This window comes from Vipera berus, assembly GCF_964194415.1.
Source record: "Vipera berus genome assembly, chromosome: Z".
NCBI lineage: Eukaryota > Metazoa > Chordata > Lepidosauria > Squamata > Viperidae > Vipera > Vipera berus.
The window spans coordinates 133,127,892-133,155,409 of NC_138205.1; the positions used below are offsets into that span (position 1 = coordinate 133,127,892).

A 27,518-nucleotide genomic window follows, 5' to 3' on the forward strand; every position below is an offset into this window, starting at 1 on the left:
CAATTTTCTAGAAGAGGGAAAGGAGCGTATGAGGATGAAAGAATGACAGAAGGAGAAAGAATGAGAAAGAGAATTAGAAGAGAGAGTGACAGAATTAGAAGAGAGGGAGAATGAGAAGAGAATGAAAAGGAAGAATGAGAATAAGGGAAAGAATGAGACGAAAGTAACAACTAAGGGGAGAGAATGAAAAGAGGGAGAGGATGAGAAATGGAGAGAGAAAGAATGACAATTTTCTAGAAGAGGGAAAGGAGAACGTATGAAAGTGACAGAAGGAGAAAGAAAATGAGAGAAAGAATTAGAATAGAAAGAGAAGGACACAGAATTAGAAGAGAGAATGAGGATAAAGAAAGAAAGGGAGAGAATGAGAAGAGAATGGAAAGGTGTAGATTATTATTCAGAAATTTCTAATGAGTCCAGAGGTAGAGAGAGGAAGCCACCGGAAAGTCAGAAATTCAGACAAGTTAATTACATGCAAATAAGAAAAAGTAGAACTTGCTAGCTAACTGAAACCGCAAGCAGAGGAAACACAAAAACAGGATAAGGTTTAGAGCTTAAGCTAGCAAAGGTAGAACCGCAAACAAATATAGGTATGATCAGTGCTTTTTTTGTAAAAGAAAAAGGTGCCGGAACTCACACATGTCATACAAACCGCCTTGCCTACCCTACAAGGTTCCATCCAAAAAAGGTGCCGGAACGCCATTCTGAGCCTTCTATGAGAAAAAAAGCCCTGGGTATGATTATAAGAATTGAGCTTTGTTCATAGAAAATTAGATGGCAATAGATAGGATGTGCAGAAAGGGGCTTCCTGGAACATGGGAGGGATAGTGGTTTGAGGCGGTCTGGAGTAGTTATTGGAGGAGTGGGGAAGGGGCGTTGAGTGGGCAAGGGGAGAGGGGAATCTGCATGGGGGTACGATGTAAAAATGTGTCAAACAGAGCTTTAAGGTGTGGCCGGACTCCTACAGTGTGTTTCAGCTCCCCAAGCCTTTGCAAGTGCTTCTTTTTCAACAAAACTTTGTTGCTGGAATTCCAAGTGAGTTTGTTCGTTTGTTTGTGGATCTTGAGCCACTTTCCAAACAGAATGAAAAGGGAGAAAGGGAAAGAATGAGGGTCAGAGGAAGAATGAGAGAATTGAGAAGAAAAAGAAGAAGGGAAAGAAAGAATTAGAAGAAAGAGAAAGAAGGACACAGTCTCAGGGGGAGAGAAGGAGGAGAGAGGGAGAGGAGGAGAAATAGATTGAGAGAACGACAGAGAGAGACAATTTTCTAGAAGAAAGGGAAAGAAGCGGGTATTAAAGAGAATGGAAGAATGACAGGGAAGGAGAAAGGGACGGAAGGAGAAAGAGAATGAGGAGAGAAAAAGAAGGAGAAAGAATTAGAATAGAGAGAATGAGAAAGAATGGTAGAATTAGAAGAGAAAAGGAAAGAGAATGAAATGAGACAGAATGAGGGAATGAGAAAGAGAAAGAATGATGAGGGAAAGAAAAAGAATGAGGGTGAGAGAAAGAATGAAAGAAAAGAGAATAAGGGAAAGAGAAGGAGAAAGAGTGAGAATGAGAAGAGAGAAAGGGAAAGAATGAGAAAGAATGAGGGTGAAAGAACGAGAGAAAATGAGAAGAAAAATAGAATAAATACGGGAAAGAAAGTGAGACGAAAGAGAGGAAGAATGACGGAATTAGGAGAGAATGAGGAAAAAGGCAGAGAATGAGAAGAGAGAGAAACGAGAAAGAAAGAATGAGAGAAAGAATGAGAGAAGATGTGAATGAGAGAATAAGGGGAAGAAAGAGAAGGAGAAAAGAGATTTATGATCGTATTTTAATGCTTCTTTCTGAAATCTAAGAAAGATCCAGAGAAACCATTTAAGCCCTTTGCAATAAGAGAAGCAGAAAATGTTTTCCATAAACGACTTCCCAACCAGAGGGGAGCAAATGCCTCTCTCGGTTCCTCGTTGTTCTATATCGGGGGTGTCCAAAGCCGGCAACTGTGGGACTTGTGGACTTCAACTCCCAGCATGCCCCAGCCAGCCCTGGAGGAGAAGCACCTCTAAAAGGGCAGGGGTCTTTCACGCTTCCTAAGCAGTGAGAACAACCAGCGGAACAGCTTGCCACCAGAAGTTGCGGATGCTCCAACCCTGGAGGTTTTTAAAGAAGAGACGGGACAGCCATTTGCCTGAAATGGTCAAGGGTCTCCTCCCTGAGCAGGGGATTGGACTAGAGGACCTCCGAGGACCCTTCCAACTCTGTTATCCTGTAAGGGTCTCCCACTTGAGCAGGGGGCTGGACTAGATGACTTCAGAGGCCCCTTCCAACTCTTGTTCTCTAAGGGTCTCCTGCTCGAGCAGGGGGCTGGACTAGAGGACCTCCGAGGGCCCTTCCAGCTCCATTGTGATCGAGCGAGGTCTTTCCTCTCGCATCCTCTCCGCTTCCTGAGAGACCCTGAGGTTTCTCCCCAATCAGCTTCCTCCCAGGTGGGCTGGAGCACCTGCCCTTCCCTCTCCTGAGCGGGGAGCTCCGAAAGGGAAAGTTGGAAGGGAAAGGGAAAGCTGCCAGTTCAGCCGGAGCCTTTCAGAGAAATAGCCTGTTCCCTGGTCTGTTCCAGCTCTATCCTATGCTATCCTAACCTATCCTATCCTAGACCTATCCTATCTTTCCTATCCTATCCTGTCCTGTGTCCTATCCTATACCCTATCCTATATCATATCCTATATCATATCTCATAGCCTGTAGCCTATCCTATTCTATATCCTATCTTTCCTATCCTATCCTGTCTCCTATCCTATCTCATATCTCCTATCCTATCTCCTATCCTATCCTATCCTATCCTATCCTATCCTATCTAGCATTCTATTCCTATTCTATTCTATTCTATTCTATTCTATTCTATTCTATTCTATTCCATTCCATTCTATTCCATTCCATATTTTCTATTCTATTCTATTCTACTCTTTCCATATTCTATTCTATTCTAATTTTATTCTATTCTATTAATTCCATTCCATATTTTCTATTCTATTCTATTCTATTCTATTCTATTCTATTCTATTCTATTCTATTCTATTCTATTCTATTCTATTCTATTCTATTCCGTATTTTCTATCCTATCCTATATCCTATCCTATCTCCTATCCTATCCTATCTCCTATCCTATATATCTCATATCCTATATCATATCCTATATCTCATAGCCTATAGCCTATCCTATTCTATATCCTATCTTTGCTATCCTATCCTGTCCTGTGTCCTATCCTATACCCTATCCTATCTCATATCCTATATATCTCCTATCCTATCCTATATCCTATCCTATTCTATATCCTATCTTTCCTATCCTATCCTATCTTTCCTGTCCTCTATCCTATCCTCTATCCTATTTTTCCTATCCTATCCTATCCTATCCTATCCTATCCTATCCTATCCTATCCTATCCTATCCTATCCTATCCTATCCTATCCTATATAGCATTGCATTCTATTCTATTCTATTCTATTCTATTCTATTCTATTCTATTCTATTCTATTCTATTCTATTCTATTCTGTATTTTCTATCCTATCCTATATCCTATCCTATCTCCTATCCTATCCTATCTCCTATCCTATATATCTCATATCCTATCTCATATCCTATATCTCATAGCCTATAGCCTATCCTATTCTATATCCTATCTTTGCTATCCTATCCTGTCCTGTGTCCTATCCTATACCCTATCCTATCTCATATCCTATATATCTCCTATCCTATCCTATATCCTATCCTATTCTATATCCTATCTTTCCTATCCTATCCTATCTTTCCTGTCCTCTATCCTATCCTCTATCCTATTTTTCCTATCCTATCCTATCCTATCCTATCCTATATAGCATTGCATTCTATTCTATTCTATTCTATTCTATTCTATTCTATTCTATTCTATTCTATTCTATTCTATTCTATTCTATTCTATTCTATTCTATTCTATTCTATTCTATTCTATTCTATTCTATTCTAATCTCCTATCCTATCCTATAGCCTATCCTATTCTATATCCTATCTTTCCTATCCTATCCTGTCCTGTGTCCTATCCTACACCCTATCCTATCTCCTATTCTATCTCCTATCCTATCCTATCTTATCCTATCCTGTCCTGTTCTCCCCCAGGACCCCAACTTGGAGCACCATTGAAGCAAGCAGGCCTCAAAGGGTGGAGAGTCAGCGTTGCCCTCCCCCCCCCGGAAGCCTTTTCAAAGCAAGGAAAGCGAAACTCCTTTTTGCAGCCAAGAGTTGTTGGCCGCTTTCAAGGGTTGCGCAATCTCCGGACTCTCCCCCCCCCCATGGAAATCTCCGCCTGCAATCAGAAGGACGGGGAGATCCGGCAGAGCAGCAGCCACGGAGAGCAGTGGATCCACCGGATCCCTTCAACTAGGTGAGAGACACCTCCCCCCCCCGCTCCAAAGCGCCAAGACCCCCGAGTTGGCATTGCTGTGGCGACAGAGAGGAACTGGGTGAGGCGGGTGGGGGTCTTCCTGGGCATCTGGTGGGAAGGGGGGGGGTCAAGGGCCGACTCCTTTGACGTGACTACAAGGGGTCCCTCGTCTGGAAGGGCGGGGGAGCAGACCAAAGCTCTTGCAGGGATTGGGTTTGGTTAGTCGAGAGAAAAGGAGGAGGGGGGGAGGATATGATAGCAGCATTCCAGTATTTGGGGGGGGCTTCCCCAAAGGAGAGGAAGGGGTTCACCTATTCTCCAAAGCCCCAGAAAGCAGGAGAAGAAGCAACGGATGGAATCTGATCAAGGAGAGAAGCAATGTGGAATTCAGGGGAAGGTCCTAACGGTGGGGACAATTAGCCAGTGGAACTGCTTGCCACCAGAGGTTGTGGGTGCTTCATTACTGGAGGCTTTTAAGAAGCGACTGGACAGCCATTTGTCTGAAATGGTATAGGGTTTCCTGTCTTAGCAGGGGGTTGGACTAGATGACCTCCAAGGTCCCTTCCAACTTATTATCATTATCATTATTCCCGCCAAGTTGACTGCAGCCTGGACTGGAGAAGTCCAATCCGTGTTGCTGTAGGTCCTGGAAGATGGCCGCTCGCAGCTGATCGCGGAGATCAAAGGATGCGAGTTTGGCATGGAGCCCTGCAGGGGGCTGCTGTTCCCTAGCCCGGATGGGCGACAGGACCCTCCGAGGCTTTGGTGGAGCCCGTAATGAGCGCCAGTAGTAACAACGGGGCGGTATTGGAAAGGGATGGCGAAGCGGCAAGGAGGCAAGGCTCCCGGACTCGAAGGGGCCAAGCGGAACGGCTCGATCAGGCTGACGGTTGAATTACAACGGCCGAAAGCAACCGGCGGCACCCTACGGCAACCTGTAAAGCGGCTGAGGATGGTCGGGCTGCAACGTGCAGTTTGCAGCCTTTTCTGGCTCGCTCAAACCAGCAAAGAGCATATACCAGCCGGCAGCTGCCGATGGGATCTTGCGGCGGTCCCCAAATCAGCTGTTAAGCGGCCAGCTTGGATGCGAGTAACCGGCGGTACCCCGCGGCAGCCTGTAAAGCGGCCGGTGATGGGCGGGCTGCAACGCGCAGTTTCCAGCCTTTTCTGGCTCGTTCAGACCGGCAGAGAGCATATACTAGCCGGCAGCTGCCGGTGGGATCTTGCGGCGGCCTCCAAATCAGCTGTTAAGCGGCCTGCTTGGATGCGCGGCATGCGGAAGCCTGCAACGGACATACAACGACCTGATCGATCTCCCTTCGATAGACAAACGGTCCGGCCCTGCAGCCACCTGCGGAGGAGCTGTAACGACCTGGGGCTGCCTACAAAGGTAGCCTGGACGGCGAGGCTCCAGAATTGGTGGCTACTGCCCCCCATCTGCCCATCTATAAGATCTTCGCGCTCCCCCCCCACGACAGAGATCTGTGGGATGATGGCCACCGTCTGTAGGCTAGAGCGCCATTTAAAACCCTCCTATATCTGGTCTGGAGGGCAGAATTCACCAGGGACCACCTGAAGCTTTATTTGGAGGTGGGATGTGCCGAAAGGCCCCCGAGATAGCAGTTATCCTCTCGGGATCATAACTTTAAGTCCAGATAATCCCTCCTTCATTTTTTCACCGGAGACTGACTACAGCCCCTCGGTCGCGATGACATCTTAGGCATGGAGATAGATGAACTACCACCGCTCATCACCGGAGCTACGAAGTTATCCACCAACAGACTATGCTAGCATTCACCGGACTCTCTCTCCTCCTGCGACCTACCCGGAGCTGGATGGTGACCCCCTGAGATCCTGATCACTGTGAGAGGGTGACCATGTTCTCAGGAGCCACTACTTCAGCTCTGTGGTCTTGATATGCAGTTGTTCCTACCAGCTCGTCCTTTACTCCTATTTCCACCTCTGATGGCTTACACCAGAAGTGAGCTACTTGCCCTGAGAGCTTCCCCACTCTCTCAGAGATGGCCATCAGACCTACGCCGCCGTTTCCTTAATGACGGGTCCTGGGACCCCGAGAGGTGGCATGGCGCCAAGAAGAGGCTCTTGGGTTTTCTTTTAAAATTTTTTGAAGGGTTAGGGAGGGGGGAGGGTCAGGCCCAGCAAATCGAGGGGAAGATCCCACCGGACCTGTCTCAGCCTAAGTTGGCCAATGGTCGCGGCAATATGAGGGCCATGGAGAGTCTTGTAAACCAGGGGGATGGGACAGGGATACCGATCCCCACAGTAATTGGGAATGGCAGCAGATGGAGGAGCAGAGGGTCATATCGTATTCTGAGATCACGCCCACGCTATCTTCTTGCTGTGGCGCGCTCTGACCCTCTGGCTCCCGCTTGCTGCCCTGGGGAAGAGGGAGGTCTGACTCCTGAGCTCAGGCTGATCTATTTTAATGCCAGGTCTGTTGTGAATAAAGCTCCCCTCATCCATGACTTGATCGAGGAGGAAGGCGCAGACCTGGCATGCATCACGGAAACCTGGCTGGGCCCAGAGGGAGGGGTCCCTCTGACTGATTTATCCCCCCCAGGTTTCCGTGTGCTACATCAACCTCGAGCTCAGGGTAGGGGAGGTGGCGTGGCGATCGTTATCAGAGAGACCCTCCATCCGCGGGAGGCCACTGCCCCTCAGATAGACGGATGTGAATCCCTCCTCTTAAGGTGGGGTCCTGGTGGTCAGTTGGGCCTACTTCTGGTATACCTCTCTCCAAGCTGCACAGCAACGGTTCTACCCAAGCTACCTGACGCCATCTCAGGATTGGCGGTCGAATTTCCAAAGCTTATGGTACTGGGAGATTTTAATCTACCTTCCCTGGGCAGTGCATCAGAAGTGGCCCGAGAGTTCATGGCCTCCATGACGGCCATGGACCTTACTCAAATTACTCAGGACCCAACTCACGAGGGAGGAAACATGCCGGATCTAATTTTTGTCTCTGGGCAGTGGCTAAATGGGATGGGTGGGGTTACTCCAACATCACAACCCCTTTCATGGACAGACCACTACCTCCTGCGGTTGGGCCTCCGTCACGTCACCCCCCGATGTCAGGAAGCGGAACCGACCAGGTGGTTCCGCCCCAGGCGCCTGATGGACCCAGATAAATTCCAGATGGCGCTTGGACCGATTCCCACCTCCCTCTCCCACAACCCGGTCGAGTCCTTAGTTAATGCCTGGCAACAGGCTGCTTCGGAGGCGCTCGACCGCGTTGTCCCTTTGCGGCCTCTGACCCGGCGCAAGTCCCGACTCGCTCCTTGGTTCTCCAAGGACCTGCGGGAGATGAAGCGCCAGAGAAGGGGCCTAGAGAGCATTTGGAGAGCCAGTCGGTCCGAGTCTGACCGAACACAGTTAAGATCCTTTTCTAGATCCTATCTTGTGGCAATGAGGGTGGCAAAGCACGCCTACTTCACCACCCTCATTGCGTCCGCAGATAATCGCCCGGCCGCCCTATTTAGAGTGGTCCGCTCCCTTTTAAGTCAAGAGACGGGAGAGGACCCCCTACATGGACGGGCTGAGGAATTTAGTAAATATCTGGTGGACAAAATTGCTCAGATTCGGGCTGGTCTGGACTCTGACTGGGCAGTATCTAACGAGAGGAAAACGATGAAGTTGGCCAAGTACATTTGGGAAGAGTTCGATCCTGTGACTCCGGATGAAGTGGACAAGATCATGGGGAAACTAAGTGCCGCCACATGTTTGTTGGACCCGTGTCCCTCCTGGCTAGTCTATGCTTCTCGGGAGGTTACACGAGGCTGGCTCCTAGCAGTTATCAATGCCTCACTGAGTGAAGGGTACTTCCCTGCTGCCTTGAAAGAGGCGGTGGTAAGGCCCCTCCTCAAGAAACCGGCACTGGACCCAGCTGTTTTAAACAACTTCCGTCCTGTCTCCAACCTTCGCTTCCTTGCGAAGGTCGTTGAGAGCGTGGTGGCACGACAGCTCCCTTTGAACCTGGAGGAAGCTGAATATCTAGATCCGTACCAATCGGGTTTCAGACCGGGGCACAGCACGGAGACGGCATTGGTCGCGCTGGTGAATGATCTCTGGCGGGCCCGAGATAGAGGTTATTCTTCTGTCCTGGTCCTATTAGATCTATCAGCGGCTTTTGATACCATCGACCATGGTATCTTACTGCGTCGTCTTGAGGGGCTGGGAGTGGGAGGCACCGTTCTGCGTTGGTTCTCCTCCTACCTCTCGGACCGTTCGCAGACGGTGTTGGCAGGAGGGCAGAGGTCAAGCCCTAGGCCTCTTAATTGTGGAGTGCCTCAGGGTTCGGTGCTCTCGCCCCTCCTGTTCAACATCTATATGAAGCCGCTGGGAGAGATCATCCGTAGCTTCGGGGTGAAATATCATCAATATGCTGATGATACCCAGCTATTCATCTCCACCCCGAACCAACCCAGTGATGCCCTCGATGTGATGTCCCGTTGTCTGGAAGCGGTACAGATTTGGATGGGAGAAAACAGGCTTCGACTCAACCCGGCCAAGACTGAGTGGCTGTACATACCGTCATCTCGTTTAGTCCAAGAGGTTCCATCTCTGACTATAGGAGGAGAGATGTTACCTCCCATTGATAAAGCACGCAATCTGGGCGTCCTCCTAGATTCACGACTCAGTTTTGAAGATCACATTGGAACCGTGGCTAGGGGGGCATTTGCCCAGATTCGTCTTATATACCAATTACGCCCCTTTTTGGACCGAGATGCCCTACGTACAGTCACCCACGCACTCGTTACCTCCCGTATTGATTACTGTAATGCTCTCTACATGGGGCTGCCCTTAAAGACCACCCGGAGGCTTCAGCTGGTGCAGAATGCAGCTGCGCGGGTTGTGATGGGAGCTTCCCGATACTCCCATATTACACCCCTCCTGCGGGAGCTGCATTGGCTACCAGTTGCCCTCCGGGTGAGATTTAAGGTGCTGGTACTTACCTTTAAAGCCCTACATGGCTTAGGTCCGGGATACTTGCAGGACCATCTGCTGCCGGGAACAAATTCCCATCGTCCAGTACGCTCACACAGAGAAGGCCTCCTCAGGGTACCGTCAGCTAGGCAATGTCGGCTGGCGACCCCCAGGGGGAGGGCCTTCTCTGTGGGAGCACCAACCCTATGGAATCAGCTCCCCCCTGAGCTTCGGATAGCCCAAAACCTCCAATCCTTTCGCCGCGGCCTCAAAACACACCTGTTCCACCAAGCTGACCTAGACTGACAGGCATCTTAATTAATTTATATTTAGTATTTTTAATTCATTTTTAAATTCTCTAATTTTTTATTGCACTGATGTTCTCAATTTCATTTATCTTGATTTATGCACTTATTATATGTTTTATTGTGAGCCGCCCTGAGTCCTTCAGGAGATAGGGCGGGATATAAATCCCATCAATAAATAAATAAATAAATTTGGGGGGGGGCTTCCCCAAAGGAGAGGAAGGGGTTCACCTATTCTCCAAAGCCCCAGAAGGCAGGAGAAGAAGCAACGGATGGAATCTGATCAAGGAGAGAAGCAATGTGGAATTCAGGGGAAGGTCCTAACGGTGGGGACAATTAGCCAGTGGAACTGCTTGCCACCAGAGGTTGTGGGTGCTTCATTACTGGAGGCTTTTAAGAAGCGACTGGACAGCCATTTGTCTGAAATGGTATAGGGTTTCCTGTCTTAGCAGGGGGTTGGACTAGATGACCTCCAAGGTCCCTTCCAACTTATTATCATTATCATTATTCCCGCCAAGTTGACTGCAGCCTGGACTGGAGAAGTCCAATCCGTGTTGCTGTAGAACCATTAGCATCTCATCATACACATGACAAGGTCTTTCCAAAGCTCAATACATAACAGATAGCATCACCACCAGATGGATTCGTAGCTGGCTGACAGGCCGTACTCAGCGTGTGGTCCTCAATGGAGCTGCATCTACATGGAAGGAAGTGTGTAGTGGGGTGCCCCAGGGCTCTGTTCTGGGCCCAGTGCTCTTCAACATCTTCATCAACGATTTGGATGAGGGGATAGATGGGGAACTCATCAAATTTGCAGACGACACCAAGCTGGCAGGAATAGCCAATACTCCAGAAGATAGGCTTAAGATACAGGAGGATCTGGACAGACTCGAACACTGGGCACTATCTAACAAAATGAAATTCAATGGTGAAAAAAGTAAGGTTCTACATTTAGGCAGGAAAAATCAAATGCACAGGTATAGTATAGGTGGTACCTTGCTCGATAGTAGTAAGTGTGAGAGGGATCTCGGAGTCCTAGTGCACAATCACTTCAATATGAGCCAGCAGTGTGCTGCATGTGCCAAAAAAGCCAACACAGTGCTAGGCTGCATTAACAGAGGGACAGAATCAAGATCACGTGAAGTACTAATACCACTTTACAAAGCCTTGGTAAGGCCACACCTGGAATACTGCATCCAGTTTTGATCACCATGATGTAAAAAGGACGTTGAGACTCTGGAAAGAGTGCAGAGAAGAGCAACAAAGATGATCGGGGGACTGAAGGCTAAAACATAAGGAACGGCTGCTGGAATTGGGTATGTCTAGTTTAATTTATTTATTAAATTTATATACCGCCCTATTCCCGTAGGACTCAGGGCGGTTTACAGGGAGAGTTAAAAACAAACATACAAAAGTTAAAATCAGATTATTATTATTATTAAAATTAATTAAATCAAGTCCCCAATTTAAACTAAAACCCAAGAAAATTAAAACCCCTCAGCCTGGGCCAGACAGCTCGAAGAGCCAAGTTTTCAGGTCCCGGCGAAATGAGCGAAGGTCGGGGGCAGTCCTAAGTTCCATTGGGAGTTGGTTCCATAGGGCCGGCGCGCCCACAGAGAACGCTCTTCCCCTGGGAATAACCCGCCGGCATTCCTTAACCGGTGGTATCCTGAGAAGGCCCTCCCTGTGGGAGCACACAGGACGAAGGGAGCTTGATGCCGGCAGCAGGTGTTCCCTCAGATATCCCGGACCCTCACCATTTAGGGCTTTATAGGTCATCACCAGCACCTTGAATCTCACCCAAAGGGCAACCAGAAGCCAATGCAGCTCGCGGAGAAGAGGTGTTACATGGGAGTATCAGGAATCCCCCATCACAACAGGCGCGGCCGCATTGTGCGCCAGTTGAAGCCTCCGAGTGGTCCTCAAGGGCAGCCCCATGTAGAGAGCGTTGCAGTAGTCTAAACAGGAGGTCACGAGCGCATGAAGAGAAGGACGAGGGGGGACATGATAGCAGCGTTGGACTAGAGGACCTCCAAGGTCCCTTCCAACTCTTGTCATTCTGTGATTCTGCAAGGGTCTCCTGCTGGAGCAGGGGGCCGGACTAGATGACCTCCGAGATCCCTTCCAGCTCTATTCCGATCGATTGAGGTCTTCCTAGAGATCGGCTTGCATCTTCTCAAGCTTCCCGAGAGACCCGGCATCTGGCCCTGATGTTTCTCCTCCCTTGGCTTCCTCCAAGGTCAGCTGGAGCGCCCGGCCTTCCTCCCCGCCCCCAACTCTTGAAAAGGGAAGTTGAAAGGGAAAGTGAAGGCTGCCAGTTCAGCTTTGAAGCATTTTCCGAGAAATCTCTGCGGATACGAGAAACGGAAAGCAGAGTTGGATGTTATGCAAGGAAGCTGGCTTGACCGAGGGGTCAGCCAAGAGATCCTGCCTGTGGAGGACAAACGTGTGTTGCAGTGGGGCAGCCGAGAAAGGGGTCAGTCTTTTACAGATACCGCTCATTTCGCCGGGACTTGAAAACCTGGTTCTTCGAGCTGTTTGGCCCAGACTGAGGGGTTTTAATTTAATTTAATTTAATTGGGTTTTTGTTTAACTTCAGGGACTGTAATTTAATCAATAGTTTTAATTGATTTTAATTCTGTATACTATGTATTTTAATTTTCCCGGTAAACCGCCCTGAGTCCTACGGGAATAGGGCGGTATATAAATTTAAATAATAAATAAATAAATTGTAACATAAGGTATTTGCTCCTTTGTTTGATCTCCTGAGCTTCTCCACACTTACCACGACAAGAAGCTCTCATCCGGGAGTATAGTAAGATCCTGCTAAACTCCTCTCTACCCATTCATGCCTATACCTCTGATCTCTTTTAAGATGTCGATTCAAGTCAATAAATCCACCACTCCTCACAGCGCTTAAGCTGCTGGCCGAACATCAGAGCACCACACAAAAGTGGACGGAAGCGTGGAGTAGCGATACCTCCCAAGGTATTTCTGAGCATATTAATCCTAATAGTATACCTCCAGGATTTAATCTACCCCGACACATATGGGCAGGGCTTTTTTTCTCATAGAACGCTCAGAACGGAGTTCCGGCACCTTTTTTGGATGGAACCTTGTAGGGTAGGCAAGGCGGGTTGTATGACATGTATGAGTTCCGGCACCTTTTTCTTTTACAAAAAAAGCACTGCATATGGGTGACATACAATAGAATTAGAACGGCTCATGGGGTGTGTGCCGATTCTCTGTGTAAACGGGGAAAGACACCTTCGGCACAATGTGATTGCGGGGCTCCCCGACAGACTATCCAACATATAGCGAGGGAATGCACTAATAGAAGATACCCAGGAGATTTTAAGGACTTCCTCTGCGTAACAACGGCAGCTACCGACTGGATCTCCAAACTGGACATTAAGCTCTGAAATGTTATTTCTGTTTTCCTCTTAGGTTTTTATAATTGCTTCTTTTTTAAAAAAAAATGTTTTAACTCTTCTAACTTGTACATCTGAAGTGCTTTTAATTCTTTGTGTGACCAGCCATACGCTAAATAAATAAATCTCTGAGAGCTTTGACGCTCCATTGTCATTCAGAGCTTGAGCAGTTTCTAAGAATCCTTCGCTTCCCACCCCACACCCCCTTGTGGACCATTTGATTTCAATGTTCTGCAACTAGCCGTTCTACAAGGGATGGTGGGTGGAAGGAAGGAAGGAAGGAAGGAAGGAAGGAAGGAAGGAAGGAAGGAAGGAAGGAAGGAAGGTAGGTGGGTAGGTGTCTCCCAATCTGAAATCATCCAAGGGAAGCCCCCTCCTCTTCCAGGACCCCAGGTTGGAGCACAATTGAAGGAAGGAGAAGCAGACCTTAAAAGGGTAGGGAGTCAGGGTTGCCCCCCTCTTTTTTTCCTTGCAGGAAGCCTTTTTAAGGAAGGGAAACCCAGAGGCCATCTGGCAGCCCAGAAACGCTGGCGGTTGTGCAATCTCTGGACTCTGCTCCCACCGAAAGCTCCACACGGCAGTTAGAAGGACGGGAAGTTCCGGCAGAGAAGCAGCAGCCAAGGAGAGCAGCAGATCCACCGGCCATCAGAGGGGATTCCCGATCCCTCCAACCAGGTGAGACTCTTCCCGCCCCCCTCTCCCCGGCCCCCAAAGTGCCAAGACTCCCATGTTAGCATGGCTTAACTGGGACCGGGTGAGGGCAGGGCTCTTTCTGGGCATCTGGTGGAAAGCGAGTCAAGGTCCCTTATCCTTTGATAAGAGTCCCCCGTCTGGAGGGGCGAGGGAGCAGATGAAGGCATTGGGTTTGGTCAGTCTAGAGAAAAAGGAGGACTCGGGGGTGGGGGGGTGGGAATGATAGCAACATTCCAGTATTTGGGGGGTTGCCCCAAAGGAGAGGGGGGGTCGACCTATTCTCCGAACAAGAACAAGAAAGAATGGATGGAATCTAGTCCAGGAGAGAAGCAACCTAGAACTAAGGAGAAACTTCCTAGCAGTGAGGACAATTAACCAGTGGAACTGCTTGCCACCGGAAGTTGTGGGTGCTCCGTCACTGGAGGCTTTTAAGAAGAGACCGGGCAAACCACCTGTCTGAAATGGTGTCGGGCAGACATGTCAAACACAAGGCCCGGGATATTCAAGAAATAGATAAGGTTTTCTCCGCAGTTCTTTTTTTGTTGGGTATTGTTACAGATTTTACTGTTCTAGATACAAAATTGATGTTGAACTTAATTACGGCAGCGAGACTTTTAGTAGCGCAATATTGGAAGAAGGAGGAGCTGCCGACTATTAGAAGAGTGGACTTTGAAAGTTTCTAACTTGGCGGAGATGACAAAGATTTCAGCGTATTTGAAAGAACAATCGCAACAGAGATATACTGTGGAGTGGAGAAGATGGATCGAATATATTCAGAATAAATACGGGACCAAAAAGTTTCATTTAGCATTTGAATAAGTAGTGGTTTTATATGATGTATAACTAGCTTGTAGTTATTTTATTTATTTATTTTATGGTCATTTAAATATTTGTATTTACTGTTTTTAGTCGGGCATATGTTTAATTTTTTATTTTTTTTTAACTTTTGTATTTTTGTATTTTTTATATATTTGCCCTGTTCACCGCCCTGAGTCCTTCGGGAGAAGGGCGGTATATAAATAAAATTATTATTATTATTATTATTATTATTATTATTATTATTATTATTATTATTAAGAGTTAAAGTGCGATAGAATTTAATATTTTATTGTTGTTTGCATATTTTAGATTATGCTTGTTTGTATTTTTATACCCTGTATTTAGCTCTGGGAAGTCGGGGAGGGGGGGGAGGGGAGGGGAGAGTTGGGGAGGTTTGGGGGGAGGGGGAGGGGAGGGGTTTTGTATTTAAAAATGTACTGTAAAACTTATTTATTTATTTAATTAAATTTTTATACCGCCCTATTCCCGAAGGACTCAGGGCGGTTTACAGGGCAGCATAAAATACAATATAAAAATAGTATAAATTAAAATAGATTAAATTACATAAGCCCAACAATTAAAACAATATTAAAAGCTAAAACCCCTTCAGTCCAGGCCTGATAGATCAAAGAACCAGGTTTTCAGATCCCGGCAAAATGAACGCAGATCGGGGGCAGCCCGAAGTTCCACCGGTAAATCATTCCAAAGGGCAGGCGCGCCCACAGAGAATGCCCTCCCCCTGGGGATCACCCGCCGGCACTCCTTAACCGCCGGCACCCTGAGAAGGCCCTCCCTGTGGGAGCGCACAGGACGATGGGAAGTTGATGCCAGCAGCAGGTGTTCCCTTAGATAATCCGGACCCAAGCCATTTAGAGCTTTATAGGTCATTACCTACCCATTAGGGTCTAAATGCCACCTATAAAACATTTTATAAAAATTCTCTCTTAAATTTTGGGCCTGTGTAAATTTTACGTTTCTAACCCAAATCTTTTCCCAAGTATCCATCGTTATAAGGTAAAGGTTCCCCCGCACATGCGTGCTAGTCGTTTCCGACTCTAGGGGCCGGTGCTCATCTCCGTTACAAAGCCGAGGAGCCAGCGCTTGTCCGAGGACGTCTTCGTGGTCATGTGGCTGGCATGACTAGACGTCAAAGGCGCACGGAACGCTGTTACCTTCCCACCGGAGTGGTCCCTATTTTTCTACTTGCATTTTTTTTTACGTGCTTTCGAACTGCTAGGTTGGCAGAAGCTGGGACGAGTAACAGGCGCTCACTCTGTTACGCGGCATTCGGGATTCGACCCGCCAAGCTGCCAATCTTCTGATCGACAAGCTCAGTGTCCTAACCCACTGAGCCACCGCGTCCCTCTATCCATTGTTATAACCAGTGCTTTTGTTGTGAAAGAAAAAGGTGCCGCAACTCACACATGTCATACAACCCACCTTGCCTACCCTACAAGGTTCCATCCAAAAAAGGTGCTGGAACGCCGTTCTGAGCGTTCTATGAGAAAAAAAGCCCTGGTTATAACCTCCTGAAAGTTCTGGGCCCACTTTATGTTGCATGGGAGGGACAGCTGAGTTGTTCGGGATCCCGTCTTTCTTGTTAGCAGAGGCAGTGGGAAGCGGAGGAGGGAGGGGGAGGGAAGAGCAGGGGACTCGGCAACAAGGGTGACACAGAAGCACCTGTGTTGTGGGGGGGAGGGATATTCCAGGTAATTTGGGGGGGGGGTCTTGCTGCTTTTCTGACATTTCTGATGAGTCCTGTCCAGGCAGCCGGAGGAGGGGAGAGCTCGAATCAGGGAGCAGGGGAGGGACACCTTGCTCGAAAGCCCCCGCCCCCTTACGACTCTCAATCCCATCTCCCACGTCCTTCTGCAGGAACTTTTCCAGTGACACCTCCCCCCATGGAGGGATCTGGGGGAGGGGGGAAAGAATGGTAGGGAGTTGGTGCTTCACTCTCCTGCCTCCTTCCCTGAAAGCCTCTCTTGACCAAATTGGGGGGGAGGGGGTGGGTGGGCTTGGCTGAAGCTCCAGTATTCCCCGGAAGGGGAAAAAGGAGGAAGTTTGCAGGCATGTGCATGCGTGTTTGCGTGTCTGTGTGTGTGTGTGCATTCTTGGATGGGCTGGGGCAATTCTCAACTGGTTTTTATGCCCCTCCCCCATAAGAGAACTTGGAGATAATTTTAAGGGAAGGAAATAAGTTATATGGATCACGCTCTCCAGCCCCCCCCCCCGCCGCGCAAAGAATCCCCAATACCAAAAGCCAAAGGCAGCCTTTTCCCATACCATCGATCCAAACTTGTAAATCCCGCCACGTACTGGTTGAATACTACTGCAGTTGTTGCACAAAAGTGCATCCCGACAATGAATTCCAACACATTTGGACACTGGCGGTGCAATTCCCTGATGGGAATCCCCTTCCCCAAAGCCTTTACACGGGTGGTCTTTTGCCAGTGTACCCAATGACCCTTTCATATAATAATAATAATAATAATAATAATAATAATAATAATAATAATAATAATAATAATAATAATAATAATAATAATAATAATAATAATAATAATAATAATAATAATAAAGTTGGAAGGGACCTTGGAGGTCATCTAGTCCAACCCCCTGCTCAGGCAGGAAACCTTATACCATTTCAGGCAAATGGCTGTCCAGTGTCTTCTTAAAAACTTCCAGTGTTGGAGTATTCACCGCTTCTGGAGGCAGGTTGTTCCACTGGTTAGTTGTTCTAACTGTCAGGAAATTTCTCCTTAGTTCTAGGTTGCTTCTCTCCTTGACTAGTTTCCATCCGTTGCTTCTTGTCCTGCTTTCAGGTGCTTTGGAGAATAGCTTGACCCCCTCTTCTTTGTGGTAGCCCCTGAGAGATTGGAACACTGCTATCATGTCACCCCTCACCCTTCTCTTCATTAAACTACACATACCCAATTCTAGCAACCGTTCCCTGTATGTTTTAGCCTCCAGCCTCATCTTTGTTGCTCTTCTCTGTACCCTTTCTAGAGTCTCAACATCTTTTTTACATCGTGGTGACCAAAACTGGATGCAGTATTCCAGGTGTGGCCTTACCAAAGCATTGTCATGAAACGGCTTTCTGATGTTGGAGAAGGGAGAGGAGGACAAACCTGGGGAAGGGGCTTCGGGAAGGGGTATGAAGTGACCCCAGCACAACTCGCTCATTAGAGACACCAGTCAGTCGTGGCCTCCTACAGATGGTTCTTCTCTCTTGCAGGACAGCAGCAGAGTCAGCGACCCGCGGGAGCCGAGCATGGCCCAGACGGACGATGCCATCGAGACCCCAGCCCTGGGCCGCCCCTTCCAGCTGGGGATGCTGTACGACTGCCGCAAGGATGCCCTCATCCCCGGTAGGAGCTGGAGGAGAGGCTGATGGGTCTTGGGAGAGAGGGAGGGAAGGAGACGGGCACTGCCATTGTTAAGAATTGTTGTGCAGAGGTCTCCTTGTGCTACCAAAGAGTTGCACAGACAAGGAAGAGTACTGAGAGCAGTAAGAGTCACACAGTAACCACAAGAGTACACTGAGTTGTGAAAGCAAAAAGTACTTTACTTTTGAGGTGGTGTAAAAACAAAAATGCACGGTCAAAATAAACAGTCCAGGTCATACACAATAGCAACAGTCCAAGGAGTAGTCCAAAATACAAAGTCTTCTTACCGTTCCAGAGGTCAATACACAGTTGTACAGGTTTATCACAGTAGTAAACCAACAGTACAGCAAAACAGAGCAAAAACAGTAATAGTAGAGAGAGCAGTGAATTCAGAGACAGAGAAGCTACGTTCCTAGCTCCCTCTTATGGCCATGAGAACACTTACACACCCATTGGCCAATTAACGTCTTAAAGTCACAATATCACGGTTAATATATTTTCAACCCAACTATGTAGGCTATCACCATATGCCTAACAGCCATAGAGGCACAGGCTCAGCCCAGTGACAGAGTGGAGCTCCTGGGCACATGGCCTACTGTTAGCAGCTAGCTAAGTAGGATCTTCTGCCTGGGAAGGCGCATCCATCCCTTGGCCGGGCACACAGCAGGGCTGGCCTTGACTACCAACCACCGGGTAGGTTCCCAAACCAAAGTCAGTGAAATGATTCACTAAATGGCTAAGAAAAGGGAGTTGAGATCCCACCCAGAGTGGTGAAGTGAGGGATTTAACTCTCAAGTTGTGATGCTGCTGCTTTTCTTGGGGGCGGGTCTGAAGAGAGAAGACGACTCAGAACCCCAGAAGCAAAACATGGTTTCTCCAGGGAGTTGGAGATCCTTGAAATTGATAGGTGCACAGCAATTCCCATCCCTCTCTGCTCAGTCGGAAGCTTTTGGAGATACTGGTATTTGGAAAAACAAGCAGGAGGTTTCTCTGGTGATGGCCGGACAGAGCAAATGAGGGAACTTTCCAGGGAAACCTATGACTCCACTGTCCCAACACTCTGGAGCTTCTCTATCCAGTTGCAGGTGTTCTGGAAGAGAGCGTTCAATTCATCTCCCTGTTTTCATCTCTTCCGTGCAGGCGTCACCCTTTGGGACTACAGCTCTCTCCAGAAGGACTTGACCATCAGGCCTCAGCCCAAGACCGAATCGGAAATAATTGCGTCTGACAGCATTGATGACAAAACATCCGCCTTGGACATCTCAGCATCGCTCAAGGCCAGTTTCCTTGGGGGGCTGATTGAAGTGGGAGGCTCGGCCAAGTATCTTCACGACACCAAGAAGTCCAAGCAACAGGCCAGAGTCACTGTCCAGTACAAAACCACCACCAGGTATGAGCAGCTGACCATGAGCCACCTAGGAATCCAGAATGTCTCCTACCCAGCGGTCTTTGAGCATGGCACGGCCACCCACGTGGTCACCGCCATCCTCTACGGAGCCCAGGCTTTCTTCGTGTTTGACCGAGAGGTTTCTTCGGAGGAGACAATAAAAGATATTGAAGGAAGTCTCCAGGCGACACTCACAAAGGAAATATCTATCGGAGGAGAAGCAAAGGTCAAGTACAACGAGGAGGAGAAAGAGAATGCTCTGAAGTTTAGCTGCAAGTTCCACGGAGACTTTTCTTTGGAGAAAAATCCAGTGACTTTCCAAGATGCCATCAAAGTTTATGAAATTCTACCAAAAATGTTAGGGGAACATGGGGAGAATGCTGTGCCTATGAGGGTCTGGCTCTACCCACTGACCAAATTGGATACCAAAGCAGCTAAGATGGTCCGTGAGATCAGCCTAGCGTTGATCTTTGATGCTGAAAAGATCTTGGAGGACCTCAACGAACTCCGGATGCAAAGCAACGATCTAGTCAAGAATCCCATTTGTGACACATTCCCTGAGATCCAGAGGAAGATCAAGCAGTTCAATGACTTGTGCAAGCAACACAGGCAGACTTTCCAGAAACAGCTGGCCAGAATGTTGCCTTCCATCCGGGGTGGAGGGCAAGAGGAAGCGACCCTGGTGGACATCTTGATGTCCGTCAACCAGTCGCCCTTCAACAGTCAAAAGCTCTCTGAATTTCTGGTCACCAAGAAAAGGGAAATTAACTTTGTCAAATGTTACCTGACGATTCTAAGTGACATGCAAGTTATCTCATCTCAGAACAAGCTGGAGGAGATAGTGCTAAACCCCCAGAATGTATACGTGGTCGCCTTTATTTTCACCTCTTTGTATAAGAAGGAGCCATTTCTGTTGAGCTTACAGGACTGGCTTCAGGAGCAATTCTTGGAAGAATCAGCTAAGTCCACAAGGTCCAGTCCTGGGCAGGACGAAGACGTGGCCTGGTTTAAGAACAAGGGTTGGACCCGGAATGCTCGCCAAGCTGCCAAATCCATCAAAGACTTTTTCAGTGTCAATCGATCGAATGAGAAGGTCCGCGTTGTCGTGGCCTCACTCCCAGATGTGGACACCCCAGGAGCCTCCATTTACCTTTATGAAGACGGAGAGCTGGTCAGCAAGAACTTTGAGTTGCCCTCAAAACCTCTCCCTTTCCTGATCGGTGAACTGAGACACGACAGCATTCAGCTGAAGTTTCAGCCCGCTGAATACGGGAGGGCTACAATCTCCAGCTATCTGGTAGAGTACAAGATTGCAGGGGAAGAGGACTGGAAGACCGTGAGGACAGAGGACGTCGGGGAGATGTTCCTGCTGAAAGATCTGCCTCCAAACACAGAGTACCAGTTCAAGTACGCTGCTGGTTGCAAGCTGGGCCTTAGTAAAACCAGTGACCTGAGCCCACCCATAAAGACCCTTCCCACCAGCCCGCCTGAGAAATTAAGAACGGTCACTGCAGCAGCATCTGTCATCTCTGTGGCCTGGATGAGTCCCTGCATCGTTGCCTCGGGAGTTGTGGTCAAGGAGTACAAGGTGGAGTACAGAACGGTGGAGGCTGGAGTTGGGAACGACCAGTGGACTGAAAAAAGGACTGGGAGAAAAATAGAGGTTTACCCTATTGAAGGTCTGAAGCAGCAAACAGCGTATAGAATACGGGTGTCTGCCGTTTGTGATAATGAAGCTCTGAGTGTCCCCAGCGAGGAGGTGGAGGTCTCCACATCACTGGAGGAAGAAGATGCAGACAATGTATTATTATTATTATTATTATTATTATTATTATTATTATTATTATTATTATTATTATTATTAATATTATTAATTTTATTTATATACCGCCCTTCTCCCAAAGGACTCAGGGCGGTGAACAGGGCAATACATGTTAAAAGACAAAATACAAAAATTAAAAGAGATTAAACAAAATGCCCACAGCTCTTACAATAGGTTAAAACACATTAAAAGTAATAAAAAAACCCAACCCATCCCATCAGGCCAGGCCAGCTTGTTTGAAGAGATACGTCTTTAGATCACACCGGAAGGAGCGCAGGTCGGGCGCCATCCGGAGCTCAACCGGAAGATGGTTCCATAAATCTGGCGCGCCCACAGAGAACGCCCTCCCCCTGGGGGCCACCAGTCGGCATTTGACCGGTGGCACCCTGAGGAGGCCCTCTCTGTGGGAGCGTACTGGGCGGAGGGAAGTTGATGCTGGCCGCAGGTGCTCCCCAAGGTATTCCGGACCCATGCCATGTAGGGCTTTGTAGGTCAATACCAGCACCTTGAACCTCACCCGGAAGACAACTGGAAGCCAATGCAGCTCGCGGAGCAGAGGTGTAACATGGGAGTATCGGGAAACTCCCAGCACAACTCTCGCGGCTGCGTTCTGTACCAGTTGGAGCCTCCGAGTGGTCTTCAAGGGCAGCCCCATGTAGAGAGCGTTGCAGTAGTCCAGACGAGAGGTCACGAGCGCATGAGTGACTGTACGTAAGGCATCCCGGTCTAAATAGGGCCGCAACTGGCGCACCAGGCGAACCTGGGCAAAGGCCCCCCTAGTCACAGCTACTATATGGTCTTCTAAAGAAAGCTGTGAATCTAGGAGGACTCCCAAGTTGCGAGCCCTATCTACGGGGGGTAATAACTCACCCCCCATAGAAAGAGATGGGATATCCTGAATATCCCGAGATGCTGGTACGCACAGTCACTCAGTCTTGTCAGGGTTGAGTCGAAGCCTGTTCCTCCCCATCCAGACCCGAACCGCCTCCAGGCAGCGGGACATCACGTTGAGGGCATCACAGGGGTGGTTTGGGGTCGAAATAAAAAGCTGGGTATCATCAGCATACTGGTGATACCCAACTCCAAAACCACGAATGATCTCACGCAGCGGTTTCATGTAGATCAGACATGTCAAACACAAGGCCCGGGGGCCGGATGCGGCCCGCAAAGTGGTTTCATGCGGCCCGCGAAGCCATCCTGGAAACAGTGAGGGAACGGCCCCCACTGCCTTGGCCCTATCCCAGAGACCTTCCTTCTGCCAGAGACCCTCAGATCTGTCCCACTCCTGCCCAGGCCCCCATAGGCACCCTTGATGCGAACGATGTAAAGCTGGCCACGCTCACCCAGTAGGCCATAGGCACTTTAGCCACGCCCACCCAGTAGGCCATGCCCACCCTGGCCACACCCACCCGGCCCCCTGAGGGCAACCGCAATGCTGATGCGGCCCTCAAATGAAATTGAGTTTGACACCCCTGATGTAGATGTTGAACAGGAGAGGCGAGAGGACCGACCCCTGAGGGACTCCACAAGCGAGAGGCCTCGAGGTCGACCTCTGCCCCCCTGCCAACACCGACTGCGAACGTCCCAAGAGATAGGAGGAGAACCACTGAAAAACCGTGCCTCCCAGTCCCAATCCCCTGAGACGCCGTAGCAAGATACCATGGTCGATGGTATCGAAAGCCGCTGAGAGGTCTAATAGGACTAGGACAGAGGAATATCCCCTGTCCCGGGCCCTCCAGAGATCATTCACCAGAGGGACCAATGCCGTCTCCGTGCTGTACCCGGGCCTGAAGCCCGATTGGTACAGGTCTAGATAATCCGCTTCATCCAGAACCAGAGGGAGCTGATGCGCCACCACGCTCTCAACAACCTTCGCAATAAAGCAAAGGTTGGAGACCGGACGAAAGTTATTTAACACAGCTGGGTCCAAGGAAGGCTTCTTGAGGAGAGGTCTCACCACCGCCTCCTTCAAGACGGCGGGGAAACTGCCCTCACTCAAAGAGGCAGATATAACCGCCTGGAACCAGCCTCGTGTCCCCTCCCGAGCCGCATAAACCAGCCAGGAAGGGCATGGGTCCAATAAACATGTGGTGCAGCTCAACCTCCCCATAATCCTGTCCACTTCCTCCGGAGTCACAGAATCAAACTCCTCCCAGATAATATCGACAAGACCGCCCGTGTCCTGATCGTCAGACTCTGCCCAGTCGGAGTCCAGACCAGTCCGAATCTGAGCGATTTTGTCCGACAGATTTTAGATTTAGTGATCAAAGTTGAAACAGCCTTGAAAATCAGTGACTTGGGCAAGGTTTTCCCACTTAACGCCCGTTGCCGCATCCCCGCGGTTGTGGGCTCAAAATTCAGAGGCTTGCCAAGCGGCTTGTATTCACAATGATGGCAGCCTCCCAGTGTGTGTGTGCGTGGGTGTGCATGGGTGTGCGGTGTGTGTCTGTGATCACGCTGATCCGCTTTTGCCATCCTCCCGACGAGCAGAGGCGAGGGAGAAACGGGATCGCCCGATTGGCCGGGTGACACCCTGAACCGCTGCCGCGATTCGCTTAACGATGGCGGCAAGGTGAGCCATAAAACGGGGCAACACTCGCTGAGCGAATGTTTCGGTTAGTGATGTCAATTTGGGGGGGGTGCTCGATTGGTCGTAAATCGAGGACTTGCCCGTATGGAGCGGGATGTTGCCCGACAATTCAAGAATAGGGGCCTGTGGTTTTGTCACGGGCACACACACAGCAAAGTGTGGGATCACAAGAGTGGAAGGGAGGATAGAAAAAGAGGCAGGGAGAAGATCAGATGGACCAGCCTCAAGGGCGGAGAGGGAGGGGGCGGGCTTCTTTTAAAGCCCCTCCCCTCCGATTCCTGCTTGTTTCTCCTGGCGGAGGAGAGTTGGGGGCTATCCCCAAGCGAGAAGGCCTCTCCTTTGGCTGATTTGTCTTTCTCTTTTTATCCAGGAATTTTATCCCGGCTGTTGCGCAGAGCGACGTTGTCTGGAAATGGCTGGAAGCATGCAAGGTAAACTCTTGGCCACTAGGGGGCACGGGGTGGGGCGAAGTGGGGGTTGGAGCTACCATCTTGAGTGGAGGGACAGACTAAGATCTGCTTGTCCAAGGCCAGGGAAATCGGGAGATTCCAGCAGTTCAAATCAGTTTCAGTTTGCTACAAGAATCTGACCTACTAACGGATCGAGGGAAATGAGCAGGAGATAAGAAAGGCATTCATGGTGGGCTGGATAGATAGATAGATTGATGGACAGATGGAGGGATAAAGGGATGGATGGATCAAGTGCCAGGAAAATCAGGAGATTCAGGCAGTTCAAATGAGTATCAAGATTTATTGCAAACTTCAGTTCGCTACAAGAATCTGACCTACTAACGGATCGAGGGAAATGAGCAGGAGATAAGAAAGGCATTCATGGTGGGATAGATAGATAGATAGATAGATAGATAGAGAGAGAGAGAGAGAGAGAGAGATAGATAGATAGATAGATAGATAGATAGATAGATAGATGAGATAGATAGAGATAGATAGAGATAGATAGATACATAGATATAGATAGATAGATAGATAGATAGATGAGATAGATAGATAGATAGATAGATAGAGATAGATAGATAGATAGAGATAGATAGATAGATAGATAGATAGATAGATAGAGATAGATAGATAGATAGATAGATAGATAGATAGATAGATCAAGTGATAAATCAGATAAATCAGGAGATAAATCAGGAGATTCAGGCAGTTCAAATGAGTAGCAAGGTTTATTGAAAGCTTCAGTTTGCTACAAGACCCTGACCTACTAACGGATGAAGGGAAATGAGTGGGAGATAAGAAAGGCATTCATGGTGGGATAGATAGATAGATAGATAGATAGATAGATAGATAGATAGATAGATAGATAGACAGATGGACAGATGGAGGGATCGAGGGATGGATGGATCAAGTGCCAGGAAAATCAGGAGATTCAGGCAGTTCAAATGAGTATCAAGGTTTATTGAAAGCTTCAGTTCGCTACCAGAATCTGACCTACTAATGGATCAAGGGAAATGAGTGGGAGATAAGAAAGGCATTCATGGTGGGCTGGATAGATAGATAGATTGATGGACAGATGGAGGGATCGAGGGATGGATGGATCAAGTGCCAGGAAAATCAGGAGATTCAGGCAGTTCAAATGAGTATCAAGATTTATTGCAAACTTCAGTTCGCTACAAGAATCTGACCTACTAATGGATCGAGGGAAATGAGCAGGAGATAAGAAAGGCATTCACGGTGGGCTGGATAGATAGATAGATGGATGGACAGATGGAGGGATCGAGGGATGGATGGATCAAGTGCCAGGAAAATCAGGAGATTCAGGCAGTTCAAATGAGTATCAAGGTTTATTGAAAGCTTCAGTTCGCTACAAGAACCTGACCTACTAACGGATCAAAGGAAATGAGCAGGAGATAAGAAAGGCATTCATGGTGGGATGGATGGATGGATGGATGGATAGATAGATCATAGAAGAGAGAGAGAGAGTGTAATGATAGGATACAGGTAGGTAGGTAGATGGATGGATGGGTGGGTGGATGGATAGATGGATAGATAGATCATAGAAGAGAGAGAGAGTGTAATGATAGGATACAGGTAGGTAGGTAGATGGATGGATAGATAGATAGATAGATAGATAGATAGATAGATAGATAGATAGATAGATAGATAGATAGTTCTTAGTTCTCTTGTGGGCACGCAGAGATTCATGACCTATGAGGTGTTTGACCCCCTCCCTCAGGCCCAGCCCGCTCATCTCCTCCGATGTTGCTGACCGATCCTCTTCTTCTCTCTCCCTTCCAACCTCCGGAAGAGCGCGAACGGAGGATCGTCCTGGTGGGCCCAACCGGCAACGGGAAAAGCGCGACGGGGAACACCATCCTGGGACGCCAAGCCTTTTGGGTTGGGATGTCCCCCAAGTCAACAGCCCACAAGTGCCAAAGGGAGGAGACGCAGCTGGAAGGCAGGAAAGTGGTGGTGGTGGATACGCCCGGCTTCTTCCACAGGGAATTACCCTGGCAAATCATTTCTGCCAATATGAACCAGTCTTTGAGATTTTGCTCTCCGGGCCCACACGTCATCCTCCATGTCTTTCGCCCGGGCCATTCCACCCAGGAGGAGGAGGGGATGGCTCAGATAATCAAGGAGAACTTCAGCCTCCACGCCAAGAATTACGAGATCCTCTTGTTCACCCAGAAGGAGGACCTGGAACGTCACCCTCTGGAGGAGTTACTATCCGAGGGAGATGCCTCTCTCAGGGATCAAGTGTGGGAGTGCGGGCCCCGCTACCTGGTCTTCGACAACAAGGCCCAAGGGGTGGAGCGGGAGGCGCAGGTTGCCCAGCTGATGGCCATGATTGACGAGCTGGTGGAGAAGAACCTGGACGCTCCTTGCTACACGGAACAGATGCTGGAGGCCGACCGGGAAACCCTCAGGAGGAAATGGGACCTTTCCCAGATGTGTCCGTTGTTTTAGGGGACGCCGGGAAAACATCTCCAGGAGGGCAACTCTGGGCAAATCCTCCTGCTCTGCTACTCCCTCCCTCCCTCCCTCCTTCCTTCCTCCCTCTCTCCCTTTCCTTCCTTCCTTCCTCCCCTCCCTCCCTCTTCCTTCATTGCCTTCCTTCCACTCTCTCTCCTTTCTTTCCTCCCTCCCTCTCTGCCTTCCCGCTCCCTTGTGCCTCCCTCCCTCCTTCCTTTCCTTCTTCCTGCCTCCCTCCCTCCTTCCTCTTTCCTTCCTTCCTGTCTTTCTTCCTGCTTTCCTCCCTCCCTCCCTCAGTCCCTTCCTTCCTCTCCCTTCTAATTCCTTCCTTCTGCCCCCTTCCTCTTCCTTCCTTCTTGCCTTCCTTCCACTGTCTCTCCCTTCCTCCTTCCTCCCTCCTTCCTTTTCTCCTTCCCTTCCTCCTTCCTTCCCCCACCCCTCCCTCCCTCCTTCCCACCCCTCCCTCCCTTCCTTTCTTCTTTCTTCCATCCCTCTCTCCCTTCCTCTCCATCTTCCTTTCCGGCCTGTGAGATGCCGCCTATCTTCCCTGCAAGCACTTTCCTCTCCGTAAAAGTCATTTTCACAAACACACAAAGAATCCAGAGTCTTCCTCACCTGGGAGGGGAGGCTGGGACTGGCCCTCCCTCCCTTCCTTCCTCCCTTCCTCCCTTCCTTCCTTCCTCCCTCCCTTCCTTCCTTCCTTCCTTCCTTCCTTCCTCCCTTCTTTCCTCCCTCCCTCCCTCCCTCCCTTCTTTCCTTCCTTCCTTCTTTCCTTCCTCCCTCCCTCCCTCCCTCCCTTCCTTCCTTCCTTCCT

The 27,518-nt window shown here is 49.0% G+C and overlaps 1 protein-coding gene and 1 long non-coding RNA gene across 2 annotated transcripts in view; one reads left to right on the forward strand and one right to left on the reverse strand.

The window, feature by feature from the left end:
* LOC308678092 overlaps window positions 1-27,518 on the reverse strand; it is a 400,336-nt gene that overhangs the window by 165,552 nt on the left and 207,266 nt on the right. The window lies entirely within an intron of this gene.
* On the forward strand, window positions 4,161-26,698 carry LOC308677830 (stonustoxin subunit alpha-like; the record flags this gene model as incomplete). The annotated part of the gene is made up of 7 exons (XM_081344527.1): window positions 4,161-4,397; window positions 12,522-12,634; window positions 13,553-13,752; window positions 17,825-17,957; window positions 19,116-21,163; window positions 24,145-24,205; window positions 26,037-26,698. Exons 4-7 carry the CDS (start codon window positions 17,861-17,863, stop codon window positions 26,696-26,698), a joined length of 2,868 nt encoding a protein of 955 aa, XP_081200653.1. The 5' UTR covers window positions 4,161-4,397; window positions 12,522-12,634; window positions 13,553-13,752; window positions 17,825-17,860.